Source organism: Salvelinus namaycush, chromosome 11 (genome assembly GCF_016432855.1).
Source record: "Salvelinus namaycush isolate Seneca chromosome 11, SaNama_1.0, whole genome shotgun sequence".
Lineage (NCBI taxonomy): Eukaryota > Metazoa > Chordata > Actinopteri > Salmoniformes > Salmonidae > Salvelinus > Salvelinus namaycush.
In genome coordinates this window covers 5,169,670-5,188,285 of record NC_052317.1, presented here as the reverse complement: position 1 = coordinate 5,188,285, position 18,616 = coordinate 5,169,670, and the positions used below count along the sequence as shown (strand labels likewise).

General features: G+C 40.8%; 1 protein-coding gene across 4 annotated transcripts in view; it reads left to right on the top strand.

Moving 5' to 3' along the window:
• asap1a (ArfGAP with SH3 domain, ankyrin repeat and PH domain 1a) overlaps window positions 1–18,616 on the top strand; it is a 160,725-nt gene that overhangs the window by 46,054 nt on the left and 96,055 nt on the right. For all 4 annotated transcript variants that reach the window (XM_039003654.1, XM_039003651.1, XM_039003655.1 and 1 more), the window contains exons 2-3: window positions 12,292–12,364; window positions 16,700–16,845. In XM_039003654.1, coding sequence (XP_038859582.1) covers window positions 12,292–12,364; window positions 16,700–16,845 — 219 coding nt within the window. The remainder of the gene's footprint in view (window positions 1–12,291; window positions 12,365–16,699; window positions 16,846–18,616) is intronic.

Below are 18,616 nucleotides of genomic sequence, written 5' to 3'. Positions count from 1 at the left end.
AGCCCTTCTGAATATTCAGTACAACACAAATTGAATGAATTATTTATTTATTTACTAACTAAATAATAACACAGAATACAAATATACACTTACATGAGATAAAAAATCCCTAGTGGACTGACAAGATATGATGGCTTGTTACACATATGGAGAGGGAGGGGTAGGTAAAGCGAGGGAGAGACCAGGAGAGACAACACTTGGATACATTTGGATGCTACGCTCACGGAAATATTAATACCCAAAAGTTTTAGAACATCTACTCATTCAAGGGTTTTTCTTTATTTGTACTATTTTCTACATTGTAGAATAAGAGTGAAGACATCAAAACAATGAAGTAACATATATGGAATCATGTAGTAACCAAAAAAGTGTTCAACAAATCAAAATATGTTATATTTGAGATTCTTCAAAGTAGCCACCCTTTGCCTTGACAGCTTTGCACACTCTTGGCATTCTCTCAACCAGCTTCACCTGGAATGCTTTTCCAACAGTCTTGGAGTTCCCACATATGCTGAGCACTTGGACAATTGCCCAACATCAGTGCCCAACTTCACTAATGCTCTTGTGGCTGAATGGAAGCAATGTTCCAACATCTAGTGGAAAGCCTTCCTAGACAAGTGTAGGCTGTTATAGCAGCAAAGGGGGGACCAACTCCATATTTTTGCCCATGATTTAGGAATGAGATGTTTGACGAGCATTACTTTTGGACATATAGTGTAGCTAACATTAGACTATAACTAGCAATGCAAATGGATTTCTGAGATACGAATAATATTACCACACAGATCATACACCTTACGTTAGCTAGCTAACTAACAATACGCTTCAACTTGCGATGAAAACAACTTTCTGACAAAATTTGAAATGTATAATATCTGAAAATGTAGCTAGCTAGACTCTTACCTGTATACATGGATGGACGCTTCTCCCTCTCTGTCACGGATGACATGGTTGCCGTTAGTTTGAAGATGTAAGACAGGTGTTTTAGACAACAGCCTTTTGTGTTCTCTTTTCGACTCCCTCCACATTTGCAATCAAACGCCAGAATCAAACTCCATATCCTTAGCTATCATACACTTTTCCCACCATGCATTCCACTGATTTCAAAACTTTATCAACTTCTTCTATGACAAACATACTGTTGATCGCAGTTTCTTCCCCATCACTGTCATCAGAAGACTACAATGTCCAGTTCAATACAAATTTCACGTAAATCAGGGATTTCCTCATCGTCTGATACATTTTTAGAGTCAGCATGGCACGACCATCCTCCAGAAAGTAGTCCATCAACCTTATCCCACTGATCTTTGTCAATAGCGCCTGCTAAATTCAGGGCAGAAATGTTGTTGAGAGAGGTAGCAACACTTTTGTAGTTCTCCATATATTTAAAAAAAAAAAGCTGCGGTAGCAAGTATTATCTACACATACTGAGCAGCTCATGTTATAGACAGAAGAATGCTACATGGCAGACCAATCCGAACGTATCTCTCGGGGTGTCCATCCCGTCCATTATCTCAGCAAATCATGGCTAGCGGGAAGGTTCCTGCCTTTTTCCGTGGCTAAACCAACTAGGCTGGTCATTTTAAGAATTTATTTGTATTTACAGATGGCATACAAGTCTGTTATTAAGGCATATGAAAGTTCACATGTTCCAAAAGGCATTTCTGCCAAAAAAACGCATTTTGATAAAAAAAATCAAATGCCTCTTCTGTGAAGTAGTGATGTGCAACATACGTCTAGCTTCCTGAAACGTGTCACACATGCCTACCTTGTCTTTGTCTGTTGTCTTTTCTGCAAATAAAACAATTAAATACGGATCCCATTTCAACCCACAAATCCATTTGCACAAAGACCGATGTTGTTTTCTTAACATTTCCCAAAATATTCGCATAACGTCACAAACCTGCTGCTGCTGCAGTCATTCAATGGCAGTGGCATTGGCATATGTTCTTCAAAGAGAGGACACTCGAATGACAGAAATAATGTAGCCTAAGCTAGTAAAAATAGGCCTTTTAAAATATTAAATCATGACAGGAGCCTTTGATTGTTATTAAAGAGATCAATTCCAGAAAGGATACTTTAGGAAACTTTCTGAATGGACATCAAATCAAATTTTATTAATCACATACAGCAATAAATAAATAAAAATACTATACTTAAATATATAAATACTTAAATACTTATTTTCCACCATAATTTGCAAATAAATTCATTAAAAATCCTACAATGTGATTTTCTGGATTTTTTTTTTTCTCATTTTGTCTGTCATAGTTGAAGTGTACCTATGATGAAAATTACAGGCCTCATCTTTTTAAGTGGGAGAACTTGCACAATTGGTGGCTGACTAAATACTTTTTTGCCCCACTGTACATGAGTCATGATGAGTTTTCAACATTATTAAAGTGACTAGTGTTCCATTATTAAAGTGGCCAGTGATTTCAAATCTATGTATATAGGGAAGCAGCCTCTAATGTGCAAGTGATGGCTATTTAACAGACTGATGGCCTTGAGAAAGAAGCTGTTTTTCAGTCTCTCGGTCCCAGCTTTGATGCACCTGTACTGACCACACCTTATGGATGATAGCGGAGTGAACAGGCAGTGGCTTGGGTGGTTGTTGTCCTTGATTATCTTTTTGGCCTTTCTATGACATTGGGTGCTGTAGATGTCCTAGAGGGCAGGTAGATTTCCCCGGTGATGTGTTGGGCGGACTGCACCACCCTCTTGAGAGCCCTGCAGTTGCGGGGGGTGCACTTGCCATACCAGGCAGTAATACAGCCCGACAGGATGCTCTCAAATGTGAATCTGTAAAACTTTGTGAGGGTTTTAGGTGCCAAGTCAAATTTCGAGCTCTTGCGCCTTGTTCACCACACTGTCTGTGTGGCGGGACCATTTCAGTTTGTCAGTGATGTGTACTCAGAGGAACTTGAAGCGTTCCACCTTCTCCACTACCGTCCGGTCCATGTGGATAGGGGGGGTGCTCCTCCTGCTGTTTCCTGAAGTCTACGATCAGCTCCTTTGTTTTGCTGATGTTGGGTGAGTGATTACACTCCCAGGGCCCTCACCTCCTCCCTGTAGGCTGTCTCATCATTGTTGGTAATCAGGCCTACTACTGTTGTGTTGTCTGCAAATTTGATGATTGAGTTGGAGTGCATGGCCACGCGGTCATGGGTGAACAGGGCGTACAGGAGGCGGCTGAGCACGCATCCTTGTGGAGCCCCAGTGTTGAGGATCAGCAAAGTGGAGGTGTTGTTTCCTACCTTCACTACCTGGGTGTGGCCCGTCATGAAGTCCACGAACCAGTTGCACAGGATGGGGTTCAGACCCAAGTCCTCGAGCTTAATGATGAGCTTGGAGGGTGCTATGGTGTTGAATGCTGAGCTGTAGTCAATGAACAGCATTCTTACATAGGTATTCCTCTTGTCCAGATGGGATAGGGCAGTGTGCAGTGCGATGGTGATTGCATCGTCTGTGGATCTATTGAGGCGGTAAGCAAATTGAAGTGGGTCTTGGGTGTCAGGTAAGGTCGAGGTGATATGATCCTTGACTAGTATCTCAATGCACTTCATGACAACAGAAGTGAGTGCTACGGGGCAATAGTCATTTAGTTCAGTTACCTTTGCTTTCTTGGGTACAGGAACAATGGTGGATATCTTGAAGCATGTGGGGACAGCAGACTGGAATAGGGAGAGATTGAATATGTCCGTAACACACCAGCCGGCTGGTCTGCACATGCTCTGAGGACGCGGCTAGGGATGACGTCTGGGCCGGCTGCCTTGCATGGGTTAACACGCTTAAATGTCTAACTCACGTTGGCCATGGAGAAGGAGAGCCCACAGTCTTTAGTAGCGGGCCGCGTCGGTGGAACTGTGTTATCCTCAAAGCGTGTGAAGAAGCTTGTCCGGAAGCAAGACGTCGATGTCCGCAGCGTAGCTGGTTTTCCCTGGTTTTTCCTTTGTAGTCTGTGATTGTCAGTAGACCCTCCCCCATTGTAAATAGACCCTGTAGACCGTTATTGTAAATAAGAATTTCTTCTTAACTGCCTTGCCTAATTAAATAAAGGTTAAATTATAAAAAACAACATCTCTTGTCTGAGCCGTCGAATTGCGACTCCACTTTGTCTCTATACTGACATGTTGCCTGTTTGATTGCTTTACAGAGGGAATAACTACGCTGTTTGTATTCGGCCATATTCCCAGTCACCTTGCCATGGTGAAATGCGATGGTTCGCGCTTTCAGTTTTGCGTGAATCATGTATTCCGTCATCATGTACGCCGGTCAGACCAGCGTTGAATAGTCCTTAGCACAGGTTCTTCCTGTTTGGGTTTCTGCCTATAGGAAGGGAGTAGAAAAATGGAGTCTTGATCAGATTTGCCAAGGGAGGGCCGGGGAGGGCCTTGTAAGCATCCCAGAATTTGGAGTAGCTGTGGTCGAGTGTTTTAGCAGCACGAGTACTTCAGTTAATGTGTTGATAGAACTTTGGTTGCATTTTTCTCAAATTTGCTATGTTAAAACACACAGTTACAATAAATGCCACCTCAGGATATGTGGTTTCCAGTTTGCATAAAGTCCAGTGAAGAATATACACAACTGTGACTATAACCGAAGAGCATTTGATTGTGAGGTATTCTAGTTCGGTTGAACAAAAGGACTTGAGTTCCTGTATGTTATCACAATCATACCATGAGTATTTATTCATGAAACATACACTCCCGCCCTTCTTCTTCCCAGAGAGATATTATTTATTCCTGTCTGGCTGTACAGACTCAGACAGTAAATCCCGAAAGAGCCATGTTTCCGTGAAACTAAGAATGTTACAATCCCTGATGTCTCTCTGGAAGGAAATCCTCTCCCTGAGCTCGTCAACATTGTTATCCAGAGGCTGAACATTAGCGAGTAATATAATCGGAAGCGGTGGGTGGTGTGCTCGCCTCCTGAGTTGGACTAGAAGTCCACTCCGAGTACTTTTTCGCTAGCAGTGTTTTGGATCAGCCTCTGGGTGGTACGAACAAAAGATCTGTTACGGGAAAGTCGTGTTCCTGGTCGTAATGCTGGTAATGCTAGTGAGTTACCGCCGCTTTGATATCCAAAAGTTCTTCCCGGCTGTATGTAATAACAAAATATTTCCTGGGCTAATAATGCAAGAGTAACACATAAAACAAAGTTTCCTAAGAGCTAGAAACACAGCAGCCCTATCCGTCAGGCACAAATTTCCTATAGGCCAATAGAGATAATCAACTAATTCACACACACACCCCTGTAAAAGGACCCATCAATCAAGCCACCAATGTATGTCAGACACAAGCACATTTTTATCCTTTCCTTAAAACGTATAAAAAAAACTAAGCCTAACATCTTAAAGTAGGCTATAAGATAATGAATTGACAAGGAAAGTATAATAGGGAGAATAGACAGCTATGCAATATTATGAAGATGAAATTGATAATCATTCAAATAGAAACAAATACACACATGTCCATAGCATATTTATCAGTGTCAATAACTCTATAAATTAAGAAAATATTCTGTATCAAATTATACCATGCCAGGTTGGAGAGGATTGGTGCATTGTTCATTTGACACAACGTCGGCGCATTATAGGCCTCAGAGCCAGAACATCAAGTGCCGTAGGCTAGCGTTTCTACCCACCTTGCGTCTAGCCGGATGCTTATACCCCCCTGCGCGTCTAGCCGGATTAGCTGCTGTAGCATCAAATGACAGTTGGAATGAGGAAGAGATAGACTAAGTTAGCAAAACAATTGCTTATAATCATTTACCAGAATGCAGCAGTCACCACTAGCTGTCTGAATCTCCGTGTCTCCAGCTCGCCTAGCGTAGTAGCAACTACTGAATTGGCTCCCTGGCTCACCTATTGCTACTCATTGGACCCTATGATCACTCGGCTACACATGCCTCTCCCTCTCTCTTTCTATTCTGGTTAGAGCCAGTTTGCGCTGTTCTGTGAATGGAGTAGTACACACTGTTGTACGAGATCTTCAGTTTCTTGGCAATTTCTAGCATGGAATAGCCTTAATTTCTCAGAATAAATTTCTCCAGATACTCAACTAGTCTAAAGAAGGCCAGTTTTATTGCTTCTTTAATCAGTACAACAGTTTTCAGCTGTGCTAACATAATTGTAAAAGGGTTTTCTAATGATCAGTTAGCCTTTTAAAATGATACACTTGGATTAGCTAACACAACGTGCCATTGGAACACAGGAGTGATGGTTGCTGATAATGGGCCTCTGTACGCCTATGTAGATATTCCAATAAAAATCTGCCGTTTCCAGCTACAATAGTCATTTACAACATTAACAATGTCTACACTGTATTTCTGATCAATTTGATGTTATTTTAATGGACAAAAAGAAGGAGCTTTTCTTTCAAAAACAAGGACATTTCTAAGTGATCCCAAACTTTTGAACGGTAGTGTACATCACATGATCTAGGCCTAGTTGAGGAATGTTGATCCATCTTTCTCTGAAAATGCTGTTTTCTAATTGCTATATCGTCATGACAAACGTTAAATTAGTAATTTCTCTATCTCTCTATCTATCTACATCTCTATCTCTCTGTCCCCCTCTCCCACCATATCTGTCAACCACGAGACAAAACAGGATGATCACAGAACTCTGTGGACTTCCAGGCATTTCCTCATCTGGCGCATACTGTAACATACCAGAAATATTCCAAAGGAAATGAGCAAAGCTTTTCCCCATGGGGACCAGCCTTACTTTGGCCCAGTTCTGCCTGCATTACCCATAACCCCTATTTCACTATTGCAATTTAATCAGACTCAGAGAGATGCTTTCCATCCCAAAACATCAGTCGTATCCTATCAAAATGGCTAACCTTTTTTCCTACAGAAAACAGCACTATACTGTGACATATTCTCGCTGTTAACTTAATTTCTGCCTTCTCATATAAGAAAAGGTACAACCTAAATCGCGCTTGCCGACAATGAGATTCATCTTAATCTAATTGTTTAGTTTTGCGTTGTCAACAGGAGTAATTAGGAGCTTGTTTAGTGCCTAATTTCCAATGACTTTACGATTCTGTGTGATTTGTAATTTTGTTAAGTTGAGCTTCATCTTTCTGAGAAACTTGAAACTGCATGGTTTCAGTTTGTGGGCTTCAGATGTATTTTGTTAGTCATTCCAATTCTGCAGTTTTCACTACCACTTTAACAAAACATCTAAAATGTGGCTAAGTATCCCCTCGCCCTGTTGTTGCTAGGCTACGTGCTTTCATTGAGCTCTCCTGTGGAATGCTAAGTGCTTTTGCCATTAGCCTGAATTACAGTAGCTTGGTCTATATATTTAAAAAAAAAACATTTTCATTTTTATTTAACCAGGTATGCCAGTTGAGAACAAGTTCTCATTTACAACTGCGACCTGGCCAAGATAAAGCAAAGCAGTGCAACAAAAACAACACAGAGTTACATATGGAATAAACAAACGCACAGTCAATAACACAATAGAAAAATCTGTATACAGTGTGTGCAAATGAAGTAAGGAGGTAAGGTAACACTTAAATGTCTTACGTCGGCCACGGAGAACAAGACCTCAGTCCACAGGACGCATTGGAATCAACATTGGCCAGCATCCCTGTGAAATGCTTTCGACACCATGTAGAGTCCATGACCCAACGAATTGAGGACATTCTGAGGGCAGAAGGGGGTGCAACTCAATATTTGGAAGGTGCTCTTACTGTATAGTTTACTCAGTGTATGCCATGTCAATTAATAAAGCTGATGGAACAATCAGAATGTTTAGGGTAAAATGTTCATGAAGTGTTATTTCTTCACATTTTAGGCGTAGCAATGTGCACACGGCTGTAGACCTACTCTCAAATGTTCCAACATGCAATTTGCGGGGAAACACTGTTCTAAAATGTGCACTGCAAGTAGCAGAACTTTTCACACAAGGCGCCTTTCCTTTGCCGGGCAGGCCGTTCGGGAATTTTTTGCAAAATGAAAGTATACCCACATCTCCAGGGACCTCTTCACCACAGTAGAGTTTAGTACGGTAGAGCACACTAGAGTACAGTATAAATTACTGTACTGTACATTAATTTACTATACTTTACTCTGCTGTATTGTACTGTTCTTTACTGTACTGAACTATACTCTGCTGCACTGTACTAAACTCTATTCTAGTGTGCTCTACTGTACTAAACTCTATTCTACTGTGCTCTACTGAGCTCTTCTGTGCTGTGATGTCCACATTTGTGAAACATAGACATCTATGATTGGTACAGATTTGGTCCGTGGAATTGCCCTACGACATCTTCCTTTGGTTCACAGCCTTTACATCCCATCTGGGTTGACTGTTGACTGTTGTCCAAGAAAAGCACTTGTTGGAAAAAGACTGGCAAGATGGTTTCTATGGTTACTGTGTGTGAATACCCCTCATCAAGCCTCTGTCTGTGAAACTGGCCTCATGGGAGCAACAGTACACACACACACACACAGTCTCTGATATGAATACTGCATCTGCGTTAACACGCTTGGGCACATGCAAAATCAATTTTCCTTGATTTTATTTATTTTGCCTTATGTAAGGGTGTTCTCCAGTGCTGTACTTTACTTGTACTAATGGATGTTGCTTTGTCTTACCCTTTTTTGCTTTGAATATGAGGGGTTGGTACGTTGGATCCTCTTGCTATTTTATTATTGATGGCCATAAATGCATTGTGGTGAAATTGATTCCTCACTAATGTAGGGAAGGAATGGATCTTTCCCATTTCGGTGTAAATGGCACCGCCTCCCTTTCCATAGCACATATTGAACTGCTTGAGTCGGCAATTATAAAGCGAAATTGCTCTGTCAAATGCCAGTGTTAGTGTGGTTTCGGTTCCCCATTGCCTATCCATTTATGGTTGTCTTTACCATACCGTGTACATTATCACACAAGGCTAATGCTGGTCAATGCTTTCTTTACATCTCTGTCATGTCAGTTACCTTGTATTAAGTGTGTTGTTCATAAGTTTTCAAAAATGGGAACAGCAAGCTGTTTAATTGTTATGGCTGCCTTACAAAAGCAGTCACGAGGGATTCACAAGCACCTCTTTGAGGCATCTTTGTTGGGAGTGTTGCATACAGTATTTTGCTTCTCTCAAGCCCTTTGCTGCAGACAACAAAAAAACCTGCTGTTGATTTGGTGTCGCCTCTTTCTCTTGTGAAACTCTACTTGTGAGAGCCTATGACCTTGTGGCCCGCTGCATAGCTGGAGGTCATCCAACGGTGATTTGAGGAGAAAATGTCAACATTGTAAATAGAACTTCTATGCTGCAAGAATTGAATTCTCAAGTTATTTTCTCTCTAGGCTAGCCTACTTCAATGTGCTACTACCAAGGGCCTATTTAATCAAACATGACCTCAGGTTAAATGAATACAAATTTCACCTTGTGCCATAATGATGAATTTGGGGAGTCATATAAAGGTGTGAAAATCAAACATATTCAATACCAGTCCAAAGTTTGGACACAGCTACTCATTCAAGGGTTTTTCTTTATTTTGACTGTTTTCTACATTGAACAATAATAGTGAAGACATCAAAACTATGAAATAACACACATGGACTCATGTAGTAACCAAAAAAGTGTTCAACAAATCAAAATATGTTATATAATGTATTTGAGATTCTTCAAAGTAGCCACCCTTTGCCTTGATGCCAGCTTTGCACACTCTTGGCATTCTCTCAACCAGCTTCATGAAGTAATTAACAGGTGTGCCTTGTTAATTTGTGGAAGTTCTTTCCTTAATACATTTGATCCAATCATTTGTGTTGTGACAACGTAGGGGTGGTATACAGGTAAAAGACCAGGTCCATATTAAGGCAACAACAGCTCAAATTAGCAAAGAGAAACGACAGTCCATCATTACTTTAGACATGAAGGTCAGTCAATGCGGAACATTTCAAGAACTTTGAAAGTTTATTCAACTGCAGCCACAAAAACCATCAAGCACTATGATGAAACTGGCTCTCATGAGGAACGCCACAGGAAAGGAAGACCCAGAGTTACCTCTGCTGCAGAGGATAAGTTCATTAGAGTTACCAGCCTCCGATTGCAGCCCAAATAAATGCTTCACAGAGTTCAAGTAACAGACACATATCAACATCAACTGTTCTGAGGAGACTGTGTGAATCAGGCCTTCATGGTCGAATTGCTGCAAAGACACTGTTTTTGGTTACTAGAATATTCCATATGTGTTATTTCATAGTTTTGAAGTCTTCACTATTATTCTGCAATGTAGAAAATAGTGAAAAATAAAGAAAAACCCTTGAATGAGTAGGCGTGTCCATACTTTTGACTGGTACTGTGTGTATATTCCTCACTTCAGAGATACCATGCTGTACTCTAAACACATACCACCAACCTTGGTTGTTTGGCAATAAAGTATCTTGTATCTTGTATGAGTAAAACATAATATTAAACTGTTCCTGTGCCTGTGTAATAAGTGTACTTTTTTTTTAGCAACGTTTTATTAGCATGTCACAAAATACTTTGGTAATTGCATAGCAATGAGCTGAGAGTTTGTGTAACTACAGTACACGAGGAATAGTGACGGTTCCTTATTCCACTTATGTAATAACTTACATTTACATTTTACATTTTTACATTTAACTTCATTATTATTACATTATAAAGCAATTTCTACAATTTCTATATTATAAAGCAAGTCCTATGTAACAACAATGTTGCTATTTTAATAATCACTAGTTACTCCACATGTTAAAAACTGGATGTCAAGTGTTACTGTATTACCTTAAGTCACTCATTATGAAAATAGACTTGTTAGTCATTTTGAAGATGCAAAAGTGGTTATCTCTAACGTTGAGGCGATTTCATGTCCCTCAAGTATTTAACTCTAGGCTATATTAAGATTCATATCTGAGAGCTCTCCAAACCATGTGCTTATGATCATATATCTAAACTAATTCAACTGTTAAAGTTTTTGGTTCTTCATCATCGCAGCTAGCTAGCTCCTATCCGAGTGACTCCTGGCTAACGTCGGTCCCGGAGCAAGCACCAGTTAACCTGGAGCTAGCCCATGCTAGGCCCTTTCTCCCAGCTAGCTAAAAAGGCCCATCAGTCACTCCTGGGCTACAATACCCGGACCCCTTCTACTGCCGGTACGGGGCACGGAAACCCGCAGATTCCTCACGACTGGACTATGATATAATCTGCTCAAGGGGGTACTCAACTGGCCTCTACATTGCGACGTCCCCTGGATACCCATCTGCTAGCCGCGGCCCGCTAGCTGCTAGCCGCGGTCCGCTAGCTGTCTAGAGCATATTGGACTGTTAGCTGTATAGATCCATCGGCCAATTTCTCAGGCCACTATACCTATTTTGCCAATTGGACTTGGACCCATCTGCTACTCGGAACCCTACTATTCCATCACGACTGGTCTATCGACGTCACCGCACGCGGAGGCTAAAACAGACTTTCCTCCATCGAGACGTCCCTCTAAGGGCCTTCTGCCAGCTTGCTAGGCCTGGTCTGCTAGCTTGCTAGCCCCGGCCTGCTAGCTGTCTGAATCGCCATGTCTCCAGCCAGCCCAACCACTCACTGGACCCCTATTGATCACCCGGGCTACGCATGCCTCTCCCTAATATGCCTTGTCCATTACTGTCCTGGTTTGTGATTATTGTCTTATTTCACTGTAGAGCCTCTAGCCCTGCTCAATATGCCTTAACCTACCATTTAGTTCCACCTCCCACATATTTTTTTATATTTTTTATTTCACCTTTATTTAACCAGGTAGGCAAGTTCAGAACAAGTTCTCATTTACAATTAAGACCTGGCCAAGATAAAGCAAAGCAGTTCGACACATACAACAACACAGAGTTACACATGGAATAAACAAACATACAGTCAATAATACAGTAGAAAAACAAGTCTATATACAATGTGAGCAAATGAGGTGAGATAAGGGAGGTTTTATTTAAATACCTTCAAATATTATTTGGTTTTCTGAGACTTGTATTTGAATATCAAAGAAAACACATTAGTTGCCTTTTAGTTGAAACTCTATATATACTATATTCAACTACCTTGAGAATTTCAAGAGTCAAATACACTACAAAATACAACTTTTTTTCTGCTTAGGTTTGTAAGGGTCCTCTCTGAAAAATGTTGATCCCCCCAACTTCTACAGTCATCGTTGATTATGTTTAAAATATAATTTAACACCATGTTCCTGTAATACAAGGATGCACTGTATCTTGAAGACTTTCAAATGTGTCTGATCTCATCTCCCTTTTCTCTTTCATCTCCCCGTCTACAGGCTTTGGATCAAGACCGGACTGCTTTACAGAAGGTGAAGAAGTCTGTGAAAGCCATCTACAACTCTGGTCAAGGTAGTCTTGTCCTCTTACACAGTCCATCCTCCTACACGTCCCCGAAAGGCCTCATCCTCTCAACTGTTCTGGTTTTGCGCCTCCAAATTTTTTCTAAAGCACAAATATCTAGCTCAGTGCATGAAATATGTGATTCATCACTGCACAAAAATGTATGTGTGACGGTGGGACTGTCGACATTGTGCGTTTATGTTTTTTTGTCCTGTATGGACCACATACAGTGGGTGTGTAGTTCTGACCATTCAAAAGGTAGTTTTCTTGTTTTACCTCAGTGAAGGAGACCCATGGCGCACAATTGCAAGTTTGTTTGTTACAAGGTAGTGTACCGTCACAGTGGAGGGAGTTCAAATATCAAAAGCAGAATTTGAAAACACACACGTCTGAATGACAGTCCCAGCTACCAACAACTCAGTTTTCCCCCACAATTTATATTGATGTCTTTAGTGGTTACACGCGGCATGAGCAAACGTAAAGTAATAGTGGCTCGGGCGACAAAATTCTCTGGGGCAATGGGATTGAAAGGCTTTCGGTGTGCGGTCAGACTGCTCTGAACTCTAGTTCACATATAAGTGACGATACTTTGTCGTCCTGTGTCCCTCCAATATAAATCGATGCAAGGCTTTCACATTAACTTCTCTGGGATATGTGGGACGGTAGCGTCCCACTTGGCCAAAACCCTGAAAAAATGTAACGTGCCAAATTCCAATATATTACTATAAAAATCAATCTTTCATGAAATCACACATGAAAGACACCAAATTAAAGCTACACATGTTGTGAATCCAGCCAACATGTCTGATTTCAAAAAGGATTTATGGGGAAAGCACACCAAACAATTATGTTAGCTCAGTACATAGCCACAGAAAAACAGCTATTTTCCCAGCAAAAGATAGTAGTAACAAAAACCAGAAATAGAGACAATTTATCACTAACCTTTGAACATCTTCATCAGATGACACTCATATGACATGTTACACAATACATTTATGTTTTGTTCGATAATGTGCATATTTATATCCACAAATCTCGGTTTACATTGGCGCCATGTTCAGAAATGCCTCCAAAATATCCGGAGTAATTACAGAGAGCCAAGCCACTTTGATGAAAGATACATGTTTTACATATAATTAAAGATACACTTGTTCCTAATGCAACCGCTGTGTCAGATTAAAAACAATAAAAAAAACTTTACGTAAAAAGCACACCATGCAATAATCTGAGACGGCGCTCAGATGTAACAACATTTCTCCGCCATGTTGGAGTCAACAGAAATACGAAATTACATCATAAATATTCCCTTACCTTTGATTATGTTCATCAGAATGCACTGCCAGGAATCCTAGTTCTACAAAAAATTGTTGTTTTGTTCGATAATTACTTATGTCCAATTAGCTAATTTTGCTAGCATGTGTAGTACACGTCTCCAAACGCTCGCGCAGATGCAGGCAAACGTCGGACGAAAACTTTAAAAAGTTATATTCCAGGTCGAATAAACTGGTCAAACTTAATAGAGAATCAATCTTCAGGATGTTGTTATCATATATATCCAATAACGTTCCAACCGGAGCATTCTTTTCAGTCTCTATAAGTAATGGAATGCATGACGATATCATGAGGAAAGTGCGTGACCAAGAACTGGCACTCTGCCAGACCACTGACTCAAACACCTCCCATCCGGTCCCACAACACAGCATAAGCTTCATTCCACGTTCTACTGACTGTTGACATCTAGTGGAAGGCTTAGGAAGTGCAAACAGATCCATATATTACAGGGAATTGAATAGGCGATGAGTTGAACATTGACCACTCTCAGAATTCTCACTTCCTGTTTGGATTTTTTCTCAGGTTTATGCCTGCCATATGAGTTCTGTTATACTCACAGACATCATTCAAACAGTTTTAGAAACTTGAGTGTTTTCTATCCAATAGTAATAATAATAATATGCATATATTAGCATCTGGGACAGAGTAGGAGGCAGTTCACTATGGGCACGAAATTCATCCAAAAGTGAAAATGCTGCACCTATACCAAAGAAGTTAACGACTTCACCATAGAATGTCTGTCAATTATGGAATGTGTGTCGGGGACAATATTTTTTTAAATATTTGATTGGGTGGGACAACGATATGTTATTCCGGCAACCGCTTCGTTTTTACTGCAGTGAGTTTGTCTCACTGTTAAAGTTGACAGTTCTATAAGTGGCTTACACCTAATGACTATATTACTAGATTACTAGGTTATTACAGCTTCACCCTGTAGCTGTATGCTCAATCTTCCTTTAGCCTGTTCCATTCTATCCAACCCCCAATTCAATTGATTGGACATGATTTGGAAAGGCACACACCTGTCTATATAAGGTCCCACAGTTGACAGTGCATGTCAGAGCAATAACCAAGCCATGAGGTCGAAGGAATTGTCCGTAGAGCTCCGAGACAGGATCGTGTCGAGGCACAGATCTGGGGAAGGGTACCAGAATATTTCTGCAGCATTCATAAATGGAAGAAGTTTGGAACCACCAAGGCTCTTCCTGGAGTTGGCCTCCCGGCCAAACTGACCAAATGGGGGAGAAGGGCCTTGGTCAGGGAGGTGGCCAAGAACCAGATGGTCACTCTGACGGAGTTTCAGAGTTCCTCTGTAGAGATGGGAGAACCTTCCAGAAGGACATCCATCTCTGCAGCACTCAACCAGTTAGGCCTTTATGGTAGAGTGGCCAGACGGAAGCCACTCCACATTAAAAGGCACGACAGCCGACTTGGAGTTCGCAAAAAGGCACCTAAAGGATTCAGATAATGAGAAACAATATTCTTTGTCTGATGAAACCAAGATTGAACTATTTGGACTGAATAGCAAGCGTCACGTGTGGAGGAAACCTGGCATCATTCCTACGGTGAAGCATGGTGGTGGCAGCATCATGCTGTGGGAATGTTTTTAGGTGGCAGGGACTGGGAGACTAGTCATGATCGAGGGAAAGATGAACGGAGCGAAGTACAGAGAGATCCTTGATGAAAACCTGCTCAGGAACTTAGACTGGGGTGAAGGTTCACCTTCCAACGGGACAATGCAGGAGTGGCTTCGGGACAAGTCTCTGAATGTCCTTGAGTGGCCCAGCCAGAGCCCGGACTTGAACACGATCGAACATCTCTGGAGACACCTGAAAATAGCTGTGCAACGATGTTCCCCATCCAACTTGATGAATCTTGAGAAGATCTGCAGAGAAGATTGGGAGAAACTCCCCAAATGCAGGTGTGCCAAGCTTGTAGCATCATACCCAAGAAGACTCCAGGCTGTAATCGCTGCCAAAACTGCTTCAACAAGGTACTGAGTAAAGGGTCTGAACTTATGTGACTTGTTAAGCAGCATTTTACTCCTGACCCTATTTAGGCTTGCCATAAAGGGGTTGAATACTTATTGACTCAAGACTTTTCAGTTTTTTAGTTTTTATTAATTTGTAAACATTTCTAAAAACATAATTCCACTTTGACGTTATCTCAGTTTTCTAAATTCAGGCTGAAACAACAAAATGTGGACAAAGTCTAGAGGTGCGAATACGTTCTGAAGGCACTGTACTTTTGAAATTTGAGATCTTTCTATTCTTTTGAATGTTATATTGATCAGTAAAAACAATGTCGGCTATTAAAATGGCAACTTTTTAAAACAAATATAATGGGTCCCTATACTTTGTCATTGATGTTTCCGACTTCAAATTCACTCATTACAAAGATATACAAGGACTTTGAGCATTCCCCCCAGTGGCAAACCGTTATCGGGGGAGGGTCTATATTAAAGAAAAGTATTGCCTAATCCCACCATACATTTGAGAATTTCATTGATAATTTGGTGTGTCTAAATACAAAGTCTGATTGGTGTTACTCAACTTATATGAAGGGAAATTACATTGTGAGTGAAATGATTAATCATCACTTTAGCATAATATTTTTCAAGGGTTAATGACCTTAGATTTGAGCATCTGTGGCCTCCATTTAAGAAAATCCTCAATTAACAAAATTGATGTTACTACTCCTACATTTGGTGCAATGTTATCATAATGGTAAAAACTCGAAAGTCATTAAGCTGCCATATTAGGTGATTTTCCAAAATGCCATTCCCAAATGCCACCGCAAATAAAGAACGATATAATAACGAAATAATATCCCTAATATCTATATACATTTCATAGACTTAGGGTACCAGTTATATGTGAAGAAAATATTTTGATCTGTTGAATTATGAAAGGGACAGCATACTTAGCTCCAGCACCCAAACGTTGTTAATGAATCCCTTGTTTTGAGTGAACATGTTTTTTTCATGTGTTGTGTCACCTCCTCTGCTTGCAGATCACGTCCAGAATGAAGGGAATTATGGCCAGGCACTGGACAAGTTTGGTAGCAACTTCATCAGCAGGGACAACCCCGATCTGGGAACCGCCTTTGTCAAGTTCTCCAGCCTCGTCAAGGAGCTGTCCGCACTTCTGAAAAACCTGGTGAGATTTTTTTAAAGGGATTTTAATAAACAGATAGTGATCATGGCTCTGTATTAAAACTGTGCGTTGCCGTGAGTTCGTTTTGGACTTGGGGACTGTGAAAAGACCCCTGGTGGCATGTATGCATGCATGTATGTGGTGTGTATGGGAGTCTTGAGCTGAATGTTAATTGATTAATTGATTATGCAGACAATGTGGAATTTTTTTGAATTTTATAATAAGAACTAGAAGAGAAGTAGTTAATCTCTCGTCAACCTTCAACCATGAAAGTCTGGTATGCATGTTTATGTGATTTCTGTATGTGCAGTTAAGAGCAAGGAATGCTTCTCTGTTTTGAGCCAGCTGTAGTTTTGCTCGGTCTTACTGTGCTGTACTAGACCATATTACCGGACAGTAATCAAGATGGGACAAAAGCCTCAACTAGTACAGTTTGTTTTGTGTGTCAAAAAATGCAGAACATATTTTTATTACAGACACCCCTTCCCATCTTCACAACAAATTTGTCAAAATGACTTGACCATGATAATTGACCATCCAATGTTATACTGTACCTAGGAGTTTAGCTTTCTCCACTTGCTGAATGCTCACACCCTTTATGTACAACTCCAGTTGAGGTTTAGGTCTTAGAGAATTTTTTGAAACAAGGACAATGCTTCTTGTTTTAGATGTAATTAAGGCCAGTTTATTATTAATCACCCATTCTGATACTCTAAATCCTTATTTTAAATTTCAGTGAGCTCTCTGGCTTTGGGCACTGACGTGTGGAATCATCTGCATACATCATTCTAGCTTTGTAAGACCCGTGGCAAATCAATTGTAAAAATAGAGATGAGTAAATGCCCAAGAGAACTGCCCTGAGGGACATCGCACTGTACATACAGTGGGAAGAAAAAGTATGTGAACCCTTTAGAATTACCTGGATTTCTGCATAAATTGGTCATAACATTGTATCTGTTCTTCGTCATTGCCTGATGTGAACCATGCCTCGAACAAAAGAGATCTCAGAAGACCTAAGATGAAGAATTGTTGACTTGCATAAAGCTGGAAAAGGTTACAAAAGTATCTCTAAAAGCCTTGATCAGTCCACGGTAAGACAAATAGACAAACACGGTCTGCTTAAACTACTAACAGACACACAATTATAATTTTTCATCTCTTTATTGATCACACCGTGTAAACATTCACAGTGCAGGTTGGAAAAATTATGGGAACCCTTGGATTTAATAATAACAGGTTGACCCTCCTTTGGCAGCAATAACCTCAAACAAACGTTTTCCGTAGTTGTGGATCAGACCTGCACAACGGTCAGGAGGGATTTTGGACCATTCCTCTTTACAAAACTGTTTCAGTTCCACAATATTCTTGAGATGTCTGGTGTGACCTGCTCTCTTGAGGTTATGCCACAGCATCTCAATCGGGTTGAGGTCAGGACTGACTGGGCCACTCCAGAAGGCGTATTTTCTTCTGTTCAAGCCATTCTGTTGTTGATTTACATCTGTCTAATGGGTTTGTGTCCTGTTGCATCACCTAACTTTTGTTGAGCGTCAATTGGCGGACAGATAGCCTTACATTCTCCTGCAAAATGTATTGATTAACTTGGGAATTCATTTTTCCATCGGTGATAGCAAGCTGTCCAGGCACTGAGACAGCAAAGCAGCCCCAAACCATGATGCTCCCTCCACCATAGTTTACAGGTGGGATGAGGTTTTGATGTTGGTGTGCTGGGCCTTATTTTCTCCACACAGTGTTGCGTGTTCCTTCCAAACAACAT